General features: G+C 35.0%; 1 protein-coding gene across 3 annotated transcripts in view; it reads right to left on the reverse strand.

Annotated features, from left to right (window-relative positions):
- kcnip4a (potassium voltage-gated channel interacting protein 4a) overlaps positions 1–18,016 on the reverse strand; it is a 144,597-nt gene that overhangs the window by 125,552 nt on the left and 1,029 nt on the right. The window contains exons 1-2 of one of the 3 annotated variants that reach the window (XM_028039095.1): positions 5,071–5,166; positions 2,926–3,077 (exon numbers count right to left, since the gene is read on the reverse strand). The exons of 1 other annotated variant lie outside the window; for it this stretch is intronic. In XM_028039095.1, coding sequence (XP_027894896.1) covers positions 2,926–3,064 — 139 coding nt within the window. In that variant the 5' untranslated portion in view covers positions 3,065–3,077; positions 5,071–5,166. Of the gene's footprint in view, positions 1–2,925; positions 3,078–5,070; positions 5,167–18,016 lie in introns of those variants that run through there. One more of the 3 variants, XM_028039094.1, reaches the window with a different exon arrangement.

The following is an 18,016-nucleotide window of genomic DNA, read 5'->3' on the forward strand; positions in this document are numbered from 1 at the left end:
AAAATTCATAGTGTTGACCTTTCCATTTTGAGACTTCTGCAGTTTGCCCAGGGAACATTTTTCACATGCCTAGGTTTTGTTGTGCAACTGTTTTTTGGGGACAAACCACAGTTTCTTTATGCTTTCAAGATGTGGAAAGATTTCAGACCATAAAAATGTAAATATTGATCCCTGAGCCACTTATTTGTCATTTTTGCCTTATGACATGTCACTCCATGTTAAAAAAAAAATCTCAAGTTCTTAATGACTTGATAAATGGTTCAATGGGTTGAAATATCAATAGCACCAGTGAAGTCACTTTTCAATATTTTCGAGTTGAGGAAAACAATTATTTCAAGCACCACTATATCTTAAAGCAACTTCAATTCAGCCAGTATGCAAAGTAATTTAACCTGCCCTATCATCACAGTAAGTTCATTAAAATAATCTGGACTAAAACAAGTTGAAAGTTGTTCCTTTTCCTATTATCTTTCATTGCATTTGAATAAATTTTAATAAATTAATTGCATTTTATCTAATAATTCTTTACATAAATACATGTATATATGCAAAATATCTAACATTGAAAAAAAATGTTTATCTGAGTTTAAATCACCAATGCACTGAACTGTACTGTGCAACTGATTCATTTCAAATGAAAAGAAACATTTTTTGGTTAACTAATAAGTATACAGTTCTTGTGATGTCTCACATGAATATCAGAATTAAGACAGTCTTTAACCCAAAATATTACAGTTCTTATGTAAGCCTGCATTGAAGTGACAGCAGTGATTCATTAAATCTCCTCTTCAAGCACGAGAAAACAACATGGGGTTTGCTTATTCCTGGACGCTCTATTGAACATGGCCATGTTCGGGAGCCAGAACATCCAGAGGGTACTACCGCCACCTGGCAGGTTTATAGCATGACCATTTGCCTGCTGAGAGGTTATTTTGAGCGACACAGGAGGGAAGATATCATTAATATAAGACACCACCTAATGAGAAGAGACAAGAGATCCATATGTTGTGTGAACAAGCGGGAAAATGGTGAGGCGCAACTCAAAAACATGTCTTCATTACATGGAAAACTGGAGAAAAAATTAACTATGCAATGATTTCATAGTGACCTGTGGAAAAATAAAGTACCTTAAAAAATGTTTGTACCCCTTATATCTTTGAATTACAAACATAAACTTTGGTTTCTTTGAATAGATCAACACAAAATAGTGAATATTGTGAACATTAAAGTTGAAAATAATAAGAAAAATGTTTAATACATTTCCTACAAATACAAATTTATTTATAAAAATATATGCACACCCCACAATTAAAATTAAGTTCAAAATAAAAACTGCAGAAAAAAATAACTATGTATTATTTTCCTTCTCCTTCACACTTATTTGCCTCTTTGTGTTGGGTTAGTCATAAAGCACAATTAAATGCATTAAGCTTTATGGCAGTAATGTGACAAAATGTTGTAAACTTTAAGAGGTATGAATTCCTTTGACAAAAGTTGCAGTGGTTTGTCACAGTTTCTTGCAGCTACCTATAACTACAACAGCATAGCACAGTCAAAGAAAAGCAGTCTGCTTTGGGATAGAAGAATTCATTTCCAATAAGTAAGAAAAGAAAGTCTAATATCAACGAAGCTAGCAGCAACACCTGGACCCTGCTGCAGTTCCAGGTGCCTGTCTAATATGAATAGAAATAAAGATTCAAATGACAACTTCACAGCTACACACAAAAATGGAGTATATACACAACAACAAGAAAAGGTTGATTATGTGGTTTACAAACTGCACCTGCCCTGTTGACATAAACCTAATCAGCACCAACTACAAATAATCAAGACAAGAAAATGGCTTTTTGTCATTTTCCTTCCTCTGCAGTGAAACAAATAATCACAGATGTGCTTTAGGATTCCCTACAGTAATATTCATCACAGTCTATTAGCATGCTAAATTAAAGCCAAACTCAACTCGTTTATCATAACAACTGACAAGGCACAACAGAATTGGAGAACATCTGTCTCCACGTTTTATGGTAATGTCAGAAATGCAGCTGATATACACAGCAAATCCAAGGAAGCAACTAGATTGATGAGGACAAAACTGCCTTCTCCAACTATCTATTTTTTTTCTGACTACACAAGTGGCCAGCAATAAAGTTAAAGTAGAAAGAAAAATTGATATTTTTTTAGGAGACAAATAAATCTGCATACATCAATGAAATCTTTTTGGGTTTAACGCTAGGGTAACAATTTGATTTGTATGTTTAAAAAGTAATGCATCTACAATTGTCAGTGAATTAAACAACTCATTTAAAGTTTAAATACAAATCAATTTATAAAATGTACTTTTAAAAACAATACCACAGCAGGAAAGATTTGTCTTTCTTTCATAAAAGAGAAAGGCTTTAATTCTGTACTGAAGGGTTTCTTCATGATAACCTCTTTCGGCAGAAAAATGTCAGAGGTCTGTTGAGGTTATATGTCCTGGCAAGGAATCAATACAGAATGAGATACAAATGAAAGTAATTCACAGGACCTGTTCAAGGCACCATCAGTTCCAGGCATATTTCACTGGTGATCCTTTACAATTAAACAAGCAAAGGGATTTTTTACATTTAGATTTAGCTGTTGGATCTTTGAAATTCTGTTGCTGTTAATTTCAGGTTAAAACTGTCAATTAATAAATGAACTACTTTATGCCAATTATTTCTTTGCTAATGCCAGCCAACAGTGTGTCAAATAGCATTGTGCCCATGCATGACTCTTTCGTCTTGCTCTGACAAAACATCAGTAAATTGGCAAATTTCTGTGATTTGATGTTCTACAGAAAAATCCAAAAACACAAAACTGCAAATAGGTTAATTATCAAAAAGGTTTTCACATTTTTACATCTGTATTATCATTCTTATCTTGAGTAATTTGTTGCTATAATACCTTTAGGGTTTGGAGAGGCCCAGGTTACGATGCGGCGCACCAACCAACAATTAAGCAGGACTTTCTTGGAGAAGCCATGGTTCTTACGTAAGTGCAGCTGGTCTTCCATCCACTGGGTCCCCTTGGTTGGTGAACACATGCCTCACAGCTCACTAATGTATCAGTGGAAACAAAATACACAGCTTTATATAAAAAGCATGCCAAAAGTGCTTTCAAACAGATTTCTGTGAATTTTCTGCATTTATTTCTGCAAGATAAGTAATAATGAGAGCGTAATCAGACATTTACCCATTTACACTGGCTAATAAGAACACAAACAGCTCCTACCAAGGTGGTTTTCAAAAATAGTTATAAGTTAAAGTACCAGTACCGTACCTGATTTATGAAAGTACCAGTACTATACCTGGTACTTTAACTATGCCTTGAAACCAAGGGTGTTACAAGATCTCATACCTTAATATCGTGAATTATTAAAACAACCTGATATTCTTTTGTCAAAATGAAGTCTGTGCCACAAAGCTAATGGTTAACCAGTAGTGTCTCTTCGGGACCCATTTGTTAATGCTAAATTAAAGGGTAAACACTAATTCCAGACTAATAGGAGATTCTTTTGAATACAGTATAAGATTTATACAACATTTTCTATTTATGGAAAGTAAAAAGGAGCATTTTCAAATTAGTTGAGTCAGAAGCCATATTAGACTATTTTTAAGCATGGTGAATATGCAAATCTGGTTAACAGCCACTGACGCTAAAGACAGTATCTGTTTGTAACTTCATTTTAACATGAACATGTTAACACAAATAACTTCTGTCCTAATTTGCTAAATCATCAACAATTATTATCACAACAGTTATTACATCAATATGCAAAACATATCATGGGTTTTCCTAATACAGTGTAGCCTTACTTTGAAGCACTTTTTTAAATTAGTGCTAATCTAAAAGGCTATTTACTGGTTATATACATATTTCCTTTTACACTTCAGAACTTCAAAAGAAACTGGATAATCATAAAAAACAGCTTGAGATTTATTAAATCTCTATTCTATTTTATTCATGCAAAACACAAAAAGGATCAGCTAATGTTTTTGAGCCACTTTTCATTGGCTTTTGTAAGCACTGTGAAAGTTTAATGTTTGGCAAACCTTAAGCTGCTAATGATGATAAAGATGGCATCTGATTTTTAGTTTCTATTGGATGCCAAAATAGTGAGGAGCACAAGAGCTTTTCCACAGTTTTTAATGAGTCCAGCTTGCATTTAATCATCTTTAGATCAGAAACTAAAATGCTTAGACTGATAAAACCTGAACTGGATTATTCTCTGAACAGATTTGGCACACTGTTTGCAATCCATGAAATCTTGTTCTAGCGACAAATACAAAACAAGGAGCAGGTTCAGTTTCGTTTCTACTACAAAATTATACAAGAATCTACAATATGTGAACAAGTCAAACATGTCCACAATTCTTTTACACCCCTTATTTAAGGTTCCTTAAAGCCAGTTTATGATTTGTAAAGATGTACTCTAGGCAAATCAAAACATTAGATTTTCCTCAAAATAGTTAAAATCTCATTTCACCGAATTCTCCAGAGCCAGATGTGCCTCTACTGGGAGAGATGCTAATTTTAGGATGCTTCACCCTCCAGTTATACACAAGCATAATAAAGTGCAAAACATTGCAGTGTGCCCTTTCTAAGAAAAATAATTCCTTATCTCATGTGTACTGAGCTGTAGCTTCAAGAAGATACATTTTTGTTTTAATGCTTTCACATTGGGTTAGAAGACATAAATAAAGCAAGCAATACCCTCTTGCTTACTTCTTGCTTAACAACATCCAATTTTTAAATAATAGCAGCAAATATGTTTGACGTGATTAGAAGGAAGAAAAATAATACATCAAGAATGAAAACAATGCTAAATAAAACACAATCAAATGACACCCAGCCTTGGATGAGCCATGAATGCATCACCCTGAAGGTCCAATTACACAAACAGAAGTTAAATTCAAACATCACTGATCACTCAGCTGCTCCAACTGCAGAGCTTTTTGTTCGGTTCCCTCAGATTAGAGATTAGCATCATTCTATGCAAAGAAATTTAGATCAAGCAACTATCAGCTGTTCCTTCAGGCATTGCCTTACCTTGAGGTAAAAGAGAGTGTGTGTTTCTTCTGCTTTCTTAGGTCTGCAAGTGATCCTCAGGTTTCACACAAGCTTTTTCCCTTTCCTGAGCTGATCAACAGAGTGTAAATCGGGTGGAAGGAGGAGGAGGAGGAAGAGGAAAGTGGGGGCTGTACAATAAAGCAGCATCAATGAATGGAAGAAAGAGTGATACACTTCCTAAAGGACACTGTGGCTACAAGTTAGAGGTGATATTCAGAGTGTCTGGAAGCTCCATTGACAGGAAAAGTCTTCGATCATCCCTCTCGAGTCCCTGAGCTCCCTCCAATACATTAGGGTCACAAAATTGTCAATTTTACTGAGACAGATCAGCAATGGTCTGTAGTTTATTCTTTGACGTAACACTGATATTTTTTATGCTAAAATACTTTCAATTCTATGCAATTAATTTGTTGGCCAATTTATCTGGAACTATTATCAGGAACGGTGTTTATCTGCAGGACTTTCATGGTCACACTTGTCAGATTGTACAAAATAGCATCACATTTCTGAAATAAATATTTTTCTTAGCATAAAACTTTTATTTTTTGTTTTTTTACACCTGATTAAGGTCAGGATATGACATTGATAATCAGGTAGCACATCAGTAGTGTTTGTACAATTAATTTTTGGGAGTTCCCCAGTTGTTTTTTGAGCAATTAACAAAACTTCTGCAGCAAGGCAGGTGGTTTGTTACTGGGGTGGCAGCATACAGAGGAGAGTGGCATCAATTTCAATGTCAATGTCAATTGTATTTATATAGCACTTTATAACAACAAGGGCTGCACTGAGGTGATTTACAGCAAGCAATATAGATGGCAAAGAGGAGACAAAGGATCAAAAGACTGTGAAATACATTAAACACATAGGAAAGGTTGTAAAGCAAAATCCGATTATCAATATCAACTAGGGTTCAAAGTCAATGAGTAAAAAATGGTCTTGAGAGTTTCTTAAAGTGATTGATGCCCTGAACAAATTAATGTGAAGAGGTAGGTTGATATAGAGAACAGTGCCAGCTACCCAAATAAATTTGGGTATTTGACCCTAGGGTTCTGCAGATTGTTAAAGGTCACAGCAAAAAGATGGTTCCAGACCATGAAGAGTCTTGAAGAGTAAGAGAAGCTTGAAATTATCCTATAAAAAGCCAACACCAGTGTTATTAGCTTACGTTTTCGCATACCTTCAAGGAGCAAAATGCAGCATTTCTAACAACCTGTAAATGATGGAAGGACTGATCAAACCCATACAAATGCAATATTCTAAAGAGTGTAATAGATAAAGTATGGGAGTATGGGTCCTTGGGCAGAAATGCAATCTTACCTTTATTAAAACTCACAGCTGAAAGAAACTTCATTAACAGTGGCACCAAACAAAGTAAGTCACTGAAGCTAGACGACCAGTTCCTAGAAAACACATAACGGATCTTAAAAACCTATGATTTAAAAAGCAATATTCTACCACACCCTTTCTTTAAAATATTTTAATAATAAACCAATGAAGTGATCATGTAACCAGTTTTCTCACATTCTTTTTCGTGCTTGTAAGCAATACAATTATGACTCTTTGATGGCATTGAGTGTATATGAATTCACAAACATCAGATCCTGTACCTTGATAAATAGTTAAGCTTAACAGGATACAGCAGGATTCTCTAATTGCTTCCACTGAGTGGATCAAGGGATGTTCTGTACCTGAGAAGACGGTGGGGGGGAACCTGAACAGGGAATCGGGAATGCAGCCACAGTTTCTCAGCAGGACAAGACTGAACAGCTTGGTCCCTTGTTGTGGGATGTGGGCTGATGAATGTATGTACAGATATTTTGTTCATTGTGTCGTAACGTGCAAGATAAACTGGCATTGAAAAGGCCTGGATAGCTTAGTGCCAAATGCTGAATTATTTATGTACAAGCATCAGCTGATATCAGCTCACTGATATTTAAGACCACCCAAGCTCACAACATATCAACTGTAAACCAGGTATCTTTTACTCTCAAGTCCAGACATTCAAACTCAATAGCAATGTCATTTTCTTCTATACAAAGTAATGTTTAGTAAAGTTTATTTGGAATGTGCAGTGGGTTATAGCTGTTTTGACAACTTTAAAATTGTCCTAACATGAAACTGCAAAATGTTGTACAATGTTTCCCTTGGTTTCTCATTTCCAACAATGGATTTAGTGAATCTCTTTAAACTATGAGATTTAAGCCCTTTGTGAAAGGTTCATTGTAGATTGATCTAGCTTTGGTAGTAATTATTAGATCGATATTTCTCCTAAAAATTTCCTATACCCCACACTGGCAATCAAACTATGCAATGTGCATGGTCTTTATGTATAAATTTGAGAAAAATAAAAAAATTGTTTCATAATAACCCATTCTGAATGAATGTCAACAATTCTAGGCTCCATTTAAAAATTATACCAGAATCACCTATTCAGACCAGAAATTAAGAGACAAAGGCCTACAAAATTCAAATTATTTTTACTTTTGAAAAAAAATCCTAGTGATGAACAGTATATTATTTTATGAAATTGACTTAAAACATATCTGAACAACACTACTAGTTTTTAATGTTGCATACCAGTAATATTCATGGGCTCTGTCTGCTCACAACTCAAAGCTTTCCGGGAATGCCCTGAGGGTAAGTCTAAACTGTTATTATGAGCTCAGGATATGAAGGCGAGTGCTTTCAGCTTGGCATCATGTTACATCCACATGTGAAACTCTTATTTTGAGGAAAAACAGGAAGTAGTTTTTGGGCCGCTTTGTTGTGAAGCAGTAAACTACTAAGTTCAACAGTACATTCTTACAAAAAGCATTAAATAAGTCCAATTTAAATAATTTATCTAGCAACATCTTGGACATCTGAAAGAAAAAAAAGACATTTGTAACTGTAAACCACCAATGATGCTATTATTTTTTTTTTTTTTTTTAGTGTGTGTTTGTTCATCTCTAGCTTACATTCTACTTAAAATAAAGTAAATATTTAAATAATTAGTAATATCAGAAAAAGAGCATTTTCAAATCCTGACTGACAAAAGGACCACTTCTGTATTAGACATTCATAAAGACAGTAATAGACCAGTCAAACCTAAATTTGATTATTCTACAACAGCTATGGATTTTATGTACAAATGAATGATTTTCAAACTCCAACTCACAATGTAAAAATATAAATAAAAATAAGGTATTCTTAGTTTTAAGAAAATATTGCTAACGTAATTTTTTTTATTGTGCATCATATCTTTTAATAAGCTGGATTTGTCTTCACACCTCTACTATTTAAAGACATGCATTTTGTATTAAAGTGAAAAAAATCAAGGGTGATATACTTAAAATACATATTTTCTATACATTTTCAACACAAATGGAGATAATTAGAGCCAGCACAGACTTATCAGTGAGTACCTAAACCACAGGAGAGATGTGGAAATTAGACTCTCAGTAATGAAACCCGTTAACTCCAATAAGATAATAAGTGGTAAACAACCACCAGAGGCTGCTGCCAAAATTAAGCCGTTAAAAACTCTCAACAGAACACCATCAGTGCAAAGATGAGTATTAAAACCAGGCTTGGTTGAAAGATTACATGCTGAACCAGAAAGCAATACAGCACATCCAGTCAGGCATACCACAGCATATTTCATGCAGACTAAAATGGACTACAAATATGTAAGTGGGGTGGAGCCCTAATCACAAGTCATCCTCTCAGATTTGATTGTCTGTCCTGCTCAAGATGCCCAATGAAAAATTCCTGAAATATAATCCACATACATTAGATGCTAACAGCAGTCCTTAAGATGCTTTGTGGTTTGTGTAAGAGAAATAAGAGTGAAGCTTCGGATCTCCTCCACACTTTTCCACTGCCTCTCTAATACAGATATCCACCTACAAGATTTATCTTAAAATCAATTCATGCAGCTCATGCGTAATGGAAATGTTTGTGTTCTATATGAAAGCTCTTGCTATATCTGTGCATAAACAACAGGGAATGTAGAGGGGAAAAAACAATCTAGCACATTTTCTATGCTGATTGAAACTGCAGTTCACCTTGTTAAAAAGTACTGAGGAAAAGTATAAACACTAGAAACATCTTCCAGAAGAAACAAGTAATCTAAAGTAACATCATACTATGAGTCTTGTTATAGTTCTTTCTTTTAACCTCTAACTATTTGTAAGGATTTAAAGGGATTCTAAACCTCAGAATCCACAGATGGATTTGGAGAATATTAATAATGTAGAACATTGTAAAGAATGAAAAACGCAGACAAAATACAAAAGTATTTGTTTAAAACAAGCAGTGCATTTTGAGAGAGTGATCCAGGATAAAGAACAGGCTCATTACAGAGGCCATTACTGATAGAAAAACCAAAAAGTGTCCACTGAAATAAACATGCTCACCTCTATTATCTTTAACGACCACTGAAAACCTTACTGAACATAGTTAGCTTCTTTTATTCATTATCTGAATAGTAAGGAATTTTATGGATCAGTGAAACAAAATGTTGGGGTTCTGGGAAGTAAACTTTTATTTTGGCCTAATAAAAATCCTCAGAAAATGTAATTTGTCAGAAAGATGAAGTAAGATTGGGTAGGATATAAATATGGATGTAATTTCCTTGGCTTGTGCCAGGGCATCTGTGGTGCTCATTTTACTAAAAAGTTGAGTTTTCTTAATGTTCCTGGTCAAATGTTTGTACTGCTTCAGTAATAGTAGGCTAATATATGACCCATCCAGCAAATTGCACAGATATTTGTCTTTGAAATAACTTTCAGTCTGAGCATAGTTTGGTGGTAAATATAAAGTTGGCAACTGATGTAAGAGTGAATATCATATTTTAGCAATTATTTAAGAAAAAATAGAAACAAAAAGGAAAATTAAAAAATTAACTGAGACTGAGCTTTCTTGGTGTCATTGCCCAATTAGAAAGTCAGCTGGATCAAAATTTCTATCAGTGTCTCTCTGAAACTTAGACTTTGGGTATAATTTCAATTTCTTAATACCTGAAGATCAAGCTGCTCCACCTCCTTCTGATGCTCCTATTGCCATCTGCTCCCAGTCAGAAACAACCAATCAGAGCAAGGAGAAAGATCACCACTGTCAATCAGGCTTGTGTACTTGCTACTCAATGTGCTAATAGCGACAACTTACCTTTACAAAAAACTATAAAGGCAGGCAGGGAAGCTTGATTTTTTCCACAGATTATCTTTCTCTTATACAGTCAACACATAGAAAATAGACAATATTTTTTTTTAAAAACATATTGTTTATAAAAGTTACCTACTGGAGCTTTAAACATTTTGCTCTTTGCAATGTAAACTGACAACATCTGACAGAACAGATGAAGTAATGAATTTGCAAACTTTTAAAAACTGCTGCTTTATCTTTCCAAGTCTTTTATGAATTTTTATAAAATCCACATGAATTACACAGAGACTGCAGAACACCCAGCACAGTTGGGAGCCATAAACCAGAGCGCTCGTTATTCTCTTCTACAATTACTTGAAGCAAGCTGCTCCTTTCTATGAAACTTCCTAGTTCCAATGTGAAGGTGGGTAGAGCCCCTGTGGTTCAAAGTTACTGGGTCAGTTAGCAGTCAGAGAAAGATATTTCAGCAAACACACACCTGTTTCTTCCTGATTTCTCACACACTGACCGTGCCCTTGTCCTATGACGATGAAGCTAAAATTAGAATACACGAGGGAGGCAGCCTGAGGGATTAAGGAAACTGTAATGCAGTAGTTCAGGGAAGGGACCTTCAGTTGGTAAATATAATCCTATTTACTGGTGGTTTATTGTGATTTCAATTAAAAAATGACTTGATGACATTCAAAACTCAGTTCATCTTCTTTTGAATAAAACATCTGTATTTTGGGGAAGCAAATATAGGTTTATTTCATTTCTTCTGCAATTTTTTTAAAAAGCCTTATTTTGGTATATTATATAAAGTATACTAATACTACAGCAAATGTAACAACCTAATTTAGACTACATAAAAGAGACAAGTTAACAAACATTACCACAGAGTTTTACATAAAGCACAAATATTGAAGTGAAATGGTGACATGTATTCAAAGTGTGTGCAGATTTCTCTGTAAAAAATGTGTTGGAATGTCTCCATAAATTATTGAACCACAGTGCCTGCCATCTGAAGATAACGGTGAGTCTTTATCGGTCAGCGTGTACACAGGCTATACAAGTGTCTAGAGGGAATCAGGGCCACTTTCTGTGAAAGGATGCGTGTCAGTGTGGTAGTCAAGCAGACAAAAGGACCTATCGTATCCAGAGGTTTATGTTGTAAGGTCACTTTCATTTTCTCAGGAGACACACTTAATTTTCAGGTCATTAAACAAAAGGGGCGAGTTGTTTCTCACTGCATAGCTAATGCAGGCTTATCAGGATAGTTGCCTACCATTTCTAATTGTTTGGAGTGCCATAAAGCACTATACAAGCAACTAATGCAGAATTTCAAGTTTATTTAACTTGCTCAAGTACCCACTCAACAAAGCAAAGTTAAAAGTGCAAAGTTGCAGTAAAAAGTAATTATGTTTCGATGTATTGAATTAAACTCTGTACCCTATAACATCCATTTTGGTTTTCTGCTAATCGAGATCAACTCACTTGGGTAACACGAATAGGCCAACAAAACCGCATCATCTAGAGATGCAAAGATTACAATCTTGAATGCCCATTTTCTAATGAGACAATACTGGAATAGCATTCATTCAAACCTTTCTGCTAAAAATAGTGATTAAAAAGACAAAGTCACACTATCTGTGCGAACATGTGCTATGCTGTAAATAATTTAATCAATGACAAAAGGCTGACATTTTAAACTGTCTTGCATCTTACATTGGGGACTAGCATAGTAAGAATTACTAAACCAGCAGTGTCTGTATTTCAGATTTCTGAAATGCTGCCAAATCCAGTGTGTTTTTTGACAGACGGTTCATAAAACCCCCGGATAAAATAGAGTAACTGTACTGGTCAGCCTTTTTTGCATCTACTTAAAGTCTCGCTCACTCCGACTCTCCTTCAGCAACAATAAATTTCAGATGTCGACTTCTTCTTATATCTTGTCTCTTCGTTTAACTTCATTTTCAAGCACCTGACTGATACTATAATGGCAGACAACAAGTCATCTCTGCTTAGCAACTGTACCCATACCTTAAAGTGTTTCGACCAGTTAAACGGGGCAGTGGTTATATATTTTGCTAATTTGAAAAAGATCTGATTTTTGAATTTCAGACCAATTGCTAAGTCTGATTGTCCAATTATGCTCACCAGCTGAATTCTTTGTGTATAATGTGCAAAAAGCACAAGATGTGTACAGTCTCAAACCATACACCCTCTAAATCCAGTGCATGAACACCACAAAGAGCATCTGGCATAACAGGAAGCCTTGGCTGCTTCACAGTGCAGTCGATTGTACCCTACCATACCCTAAAGCACTTCTTCCCTGTTCAGAGAGTTGAACTGGGAGAAAACAATAAACTAGAATGGCTGAACAGAACTCTATATTCTGTTTCCAAATTAAACCGGTTTTAAATAATTAGTTTCAGCTTGATTTTACATACAAGCCAATCCAAACCAACAATCATAACAAATGACAAAGCTAATTAGAAGATGAGATGATTATTTTTGATGCTAAGAAAGAAGCATTTTTCTTTCTGTTAAAGAAAGATGCTTTCTTCTTTAACAGGTACCATGTCAGTGAATTACCCACAATTTTGAAGATATATAAAAAAAAACATAAAAAGCAAGAATCCATAAAAGGAACAGAAACAAAAAGAGAACTCTTTATACTTTATTGTATTTCCACAATCAACCACATGGTGGCAGCCTTGCACACTGAATAGAAAAAACGTACAGCAGATAATTCTTTACCGTGCTTTTTTACTAGGTGTTTTATTTTCACAGATCTGATTTAGTCTACCGATAGTGTAAAAAAAATGTATTCGAGTTTCATCAACTGATGCATTTTGCTGCTTTTCTTCTGAGTTATTTTTAGACTAACCCTAATTATTAAGACAGACTCATTACGACTGCACACGTTTGTGTGCTCCACATGTCATAATCTCCAGATGGATTCAAAGATATGTTTATTATTGTGCTGTTGGCCATCTATATTAAGCATTGGCAGCCACCTTGTAGGACATGGACTTTGGGAGAAACCAGTTTCCAGAAAAGGCTTATGAGCCACCCGCCTACTGGGACGAGACAGACGGACCCTTCAGTTGGCCGCTCATGACTCCACATATAGCCTGCATGATGTTCAGCAATGACACCATTTCATTTCATGAAGGAGTTCTTGGTCAAGTCGTTCTATTGGTTTGAAAACGTAAAAAACTAAGATGATCTACAAACAGATTTTCTTGTCGAAAAGCTAAATGACAGCCAATTTCTGCTTTTGTATGTTAAGAACAGCAGGCTATACTTTCATTATCTTTTCACAGACAATAAAACAAAACAAAATCTGCTTCCCAGCAGAAGACCAGCAAATATCAAAGAAATACTTTCAAATAAGTTGACAAAGCACCACTTAGCACTGACAAGTACTTTCTATTCTTGATGCACACAAGTTAGAAAACCCCACTTTAGTTAGAAATAGCTTAGTAGAAGTATAATTTAATATTTAAAATAGACCCATTGATTTATTTACATCAGAGCTCCAAAACCTTTAACATTTACAGTCAACTAGTGAGCTCCTTTTTAGAATATGTACAGTTTTCCCTGTTCTCCAAAATAGCACAGATCCTCAAACAAACATATTTGAAGTCTAATCTATTAACTCAAACATTTCAATTACATCTTTTACTTTGATTCAGCAAATAAAAACTGTTTATTTTAGATTGTAATTCTCTAAAATGTTTTCATAAATTAGAACATAGAAGAGAGTCTGGATATACAAATGTACTTTTTCATACTTTTCCACATTGGAAAGCATTCAAGGAAGATGTTGCACTTAATGTAGGGACCAGATGTTCAAATAATCTCAATATATTTTCTTATAAACAAAACATTCTTATCAGTTCTGGTTAAAAGTGGTCATTATGCCGCACACATAAAGACCATATAACCTCAATAATAAATAATAACATTACTGTAAGCCAGTTTCCCCAAACCTAAAGAAGGCTGCTTTGGACAAATACAAATATGAGTCCTGAATTACCATGCAGAAGAAATACTAAGATATACATCACCCTTCACAAAAACTGCACTCTTCGTAAACTCTTTACACAAGGAAAGTATAAACTTGTGTAAAAAGCCCCACAAGTTTATACATTCCTCTAACATAGAGCACTATTTCTCTTATCCACACTTCAAACTACGAAAGACAAAAGAACATGTTTTTCAAATGAGTCAGAAATGCATTGATCCAAGAAATTCAGGAATCAACTACCAGAAAATAGCTGATTGACTAAACTCGCATATCAAAGAAAAAAAATCCAAAAGTTTAACATTGGACACTATGAAAAAGAAAGCTGGATGACGACCCAAGTTTTTCTTGACACCATATGTACTGAGAAAGATGGCAACAAATTTGAGAAGAAAAAAAAAGACACCTTTCTGTTAGACCAATCATGTTACAACTAATGTGGATAGCTTGAGATGGAAGGGTATGGACTTTTTTAAACACTAATATCTATTTTAAGAAGTAGCTGTCTAGTTTTAGAGATGCCTTTTACTTGACAGGACAAAAATAAATGGGTAACAATGTGTTATGTTTCCTTTTTTTTTTCCAAAGTGAATGTAGTCCATCTATAGCATGACCTTGGCAACAGAAAAGAAACACATTTTCAAGCTGCATCTAAGCATTTCTACCCAGTTGGCACCAACTTTTTGGCACTCTATACAAAGTCGGCAAATAGAGTGGATCTGTGGCATAAACAAGCCAGTGGGTGGAAACAAACATTTGAGATTGTTCACTTTTTTCAGTGTTCACACACCTCAGAGCATTTATAGCAACAAAAATCGCCATGATGTCTTTCGCAGATCTGTTCTACATCCCAGTCACCCAGCTTGTGTTCATATATTCAGCTCCATGTCTCCCTTTCTTGTCTCTGCGTCCACCCTCTTTTCTTTGGACTACTTATTTCCTTATTATTTTATGGCTTGATTCCCAAGGCAGATGGTCCTTACAAGCAGATGCTCTCCACCCAATCCACATGACGGAACAAACAAAGGCTGGAAGCAAAGCAAACAAAATCTGCTTCCCAGCAGAAGACCAGCAAATATCAAAGAAAGACTTTGAAATAAGATGACAAAGCATCTTTAGTGTAAAAGGGACAAGATTAACAACAGAACAGAGAACTCTGAGTCAATATACAGTAAAATGATACAAAAAGTGTAGTGACCATCTGTATTTAGCCCCCTTTACTGTGTTACCTGTTACAACAAATCCACTGCAGCCACTGTGCTTCAGAAGTCTCTTAATTAGTCAACAGCCTAAAGTACACCTGTGTGTAATTAAGGTTTATGAAAACATGAATGGAAAGGACACAGGACAGAGGCAGAGGTCCACTACTCAACAGGATAACTACCATAAATAAAGCAAAACCTGGTGCCCATCTCCAGTAACCATTACGTGAGACCCAGGGCTCACTCTGGATGCCAGTTCATCACAGGGAAATGCAGAGACATAAAGGACTAAACCATGGACACACACTCATAACTAGACAACTTAAAGAGATCAATTAACCTTGGTCATGTTTCCTGAACTGCAGCAAGAAGTTGGAGTACATGGAGAGAACTCATGCATGCACGGAGAGAACCTACAAACTCCATGCAGAAAGACCATTCAAACCCAGGACCTTCTTGCTGACTGCACCACTGTGCAGCCCAGTTTGTCAACACAAACATTTCAATCAAAGAACGTTAAAGCCACAAGACAAACAAAAAAGAAATATTTATATGTAAAGAAAGTCACCGATAACAGTTTGCCATGAAGGACAGAACATGGAGATCATGAGTGATGCAGATTACAGTACTTTGCAGCAGAAAAGGGAAATGCCTTGCGAAGATGTTATGGAAGTTATGATAACGATTTAAAAGAGTGTCAAGGCAGCGATGCAAAGAACTGTTGCACCAAAGAAGCAGCTGTTAGTAACAAACCTCATGGCTCAGCAGATCAACAATAATCTTAATAGGTGGTGGTTGTAAGGCATAAAAAAAATATCCCATTATACCATGTGGGACATATTGAAGAGTAAATGCTAAGGAATTGAGGAATCACAATGATTTAGAAAAGAAAACGCAAACATCTGCTCATGTTTTTAACCCTAAGTTTGTAGTGCTCATGATATTCCTCCCACCTAAATTATAAGAAACACAAACAGAAAATAGAATAAGAGCAAAAAGCGATGCCGGCCATACTAAAGGAGGCAAACTTTGTAATAATGACTACAGATATTCAAGGGAAAAAAACTTAGATAATCATAAATTCACCCAAAATATATTTAACCACAACAAACGACAAAATGCAAGACGTCTTCATTTCCTCCAACTCTGTGATCGTACTGTGCACATTTACAGTCTGGATTATTTATCCCTTCATGACTAATGCATTAGTTTGCAGAGCTTTACTCCTTAACGGCACTTAGATCTGTGGATGCAATGAGTATTGTTTCTCATTTTTACAACATGTATGGTAATTGCTGGTAATGAGAACACGCCATTTCCCAATAATGACTCTGAAAAGATCTAAGAGCACAAAATAAATGTCAAATCAGGTACAAATGCTGAATCTGTAATTCTTATCTTTAACACAAGATAATGAGAAGTCAGTTAGGTGAGCAAATAAACATTTTCCTGAGTCAGGCATAATTGGGAGTTAACTACCTTCTGGCTTATGTGAAACAACTGAGGAGCCTGAGGGGAAGCTATGGACTCTAACTGAGCCATCATTTTTCTGAATGAAAGCCAAGTACTGCAGAGAGGGGAAACCATCAGAGAATTAATGCAAATTGTGTGTGCACATATACAGAAAAAGTACTTTCAAACTCGTTCATATCCAAATAATTTGCCGAGATTAAAAGATAGTCAAACTATATAAAACATTACAATAACAATGATAAAATATGAAACAAGGATGTTTCATATTTTATATGACATAGGATGTCATTATTGAGTTGCAGTAGCAAATAAATATGAAAAACAACATTCTTTTGCAGTTTAGCGTTGCTTTCGATTATCGTAGAGAAGCACAGAAGTGTTAATATTAAAGCTGAAATTTACCTAAAAAATGGGTTCTGCTGCTGGGCCTGTTTTTTTTATTATTACTTTAACATTAATGAGTTTCTGGGACACTGTGGACCCATCTCTGCATTTTATTATGCAAACAAGAGAAAAGTCAGACACAGAGATGATGTTTATGAAGCCATGTAAATAAACAGACCCTATTCTGTCTTGATTGTGAACTAAACTTAGGCTTTATGAGGATTATAATTTCTTCTAATTCACATTTTTATTTATGTTTCTATTTCTACTCATATTCCATGTTTACTTAAATATGTTCCCTTAATAAAAACTTCAAGATGTCTCTTAAATACAAAAGAACCTAAAGGTCATTTGTACAACGCTGAGAAATTAACTATTAATTAACTATTATTAACATGACATAAATTGATTGAAAAAAGAAAATAAACCGAAATTTAAGAAGCAAATAAACCTGAGCAAAACAAAAAGGTCAATTTAATATTGCCTGTCAGCAAAACAACTGTCACGTTTATGATTAGTTGTATTTTTGAAGTATAGCATTCTGTGGAGTGCAGCAGATCACGCCCTGAGGACCTCAGTTTAAATAAAGAGAAATAAGTTCTCACAAATACTTTTTTCTGTTGCACAATAAGAAACTGGATCATGCATCAGTGCTATGACAATAAAATTACAACTGTAGAATTTTTTCACGAGTTGTAACAAAAATACT

This window comes from Xiphophorus couchianus, chromosome 14 (assembly GCF_001444195.1).
Source record: "Xiphophorus couchianus chromosome 14, X_couchianus-1.0, whole genome shotgun sequence".
Classification (NCBI taxonomy): domain Eukaryota; kingdom Metazoa; phylum Chordata; class Actinopteri; order Cyprinodontiformes; family Poeciliidae; genus Xiphophorus; species Xiphophorus couchianus.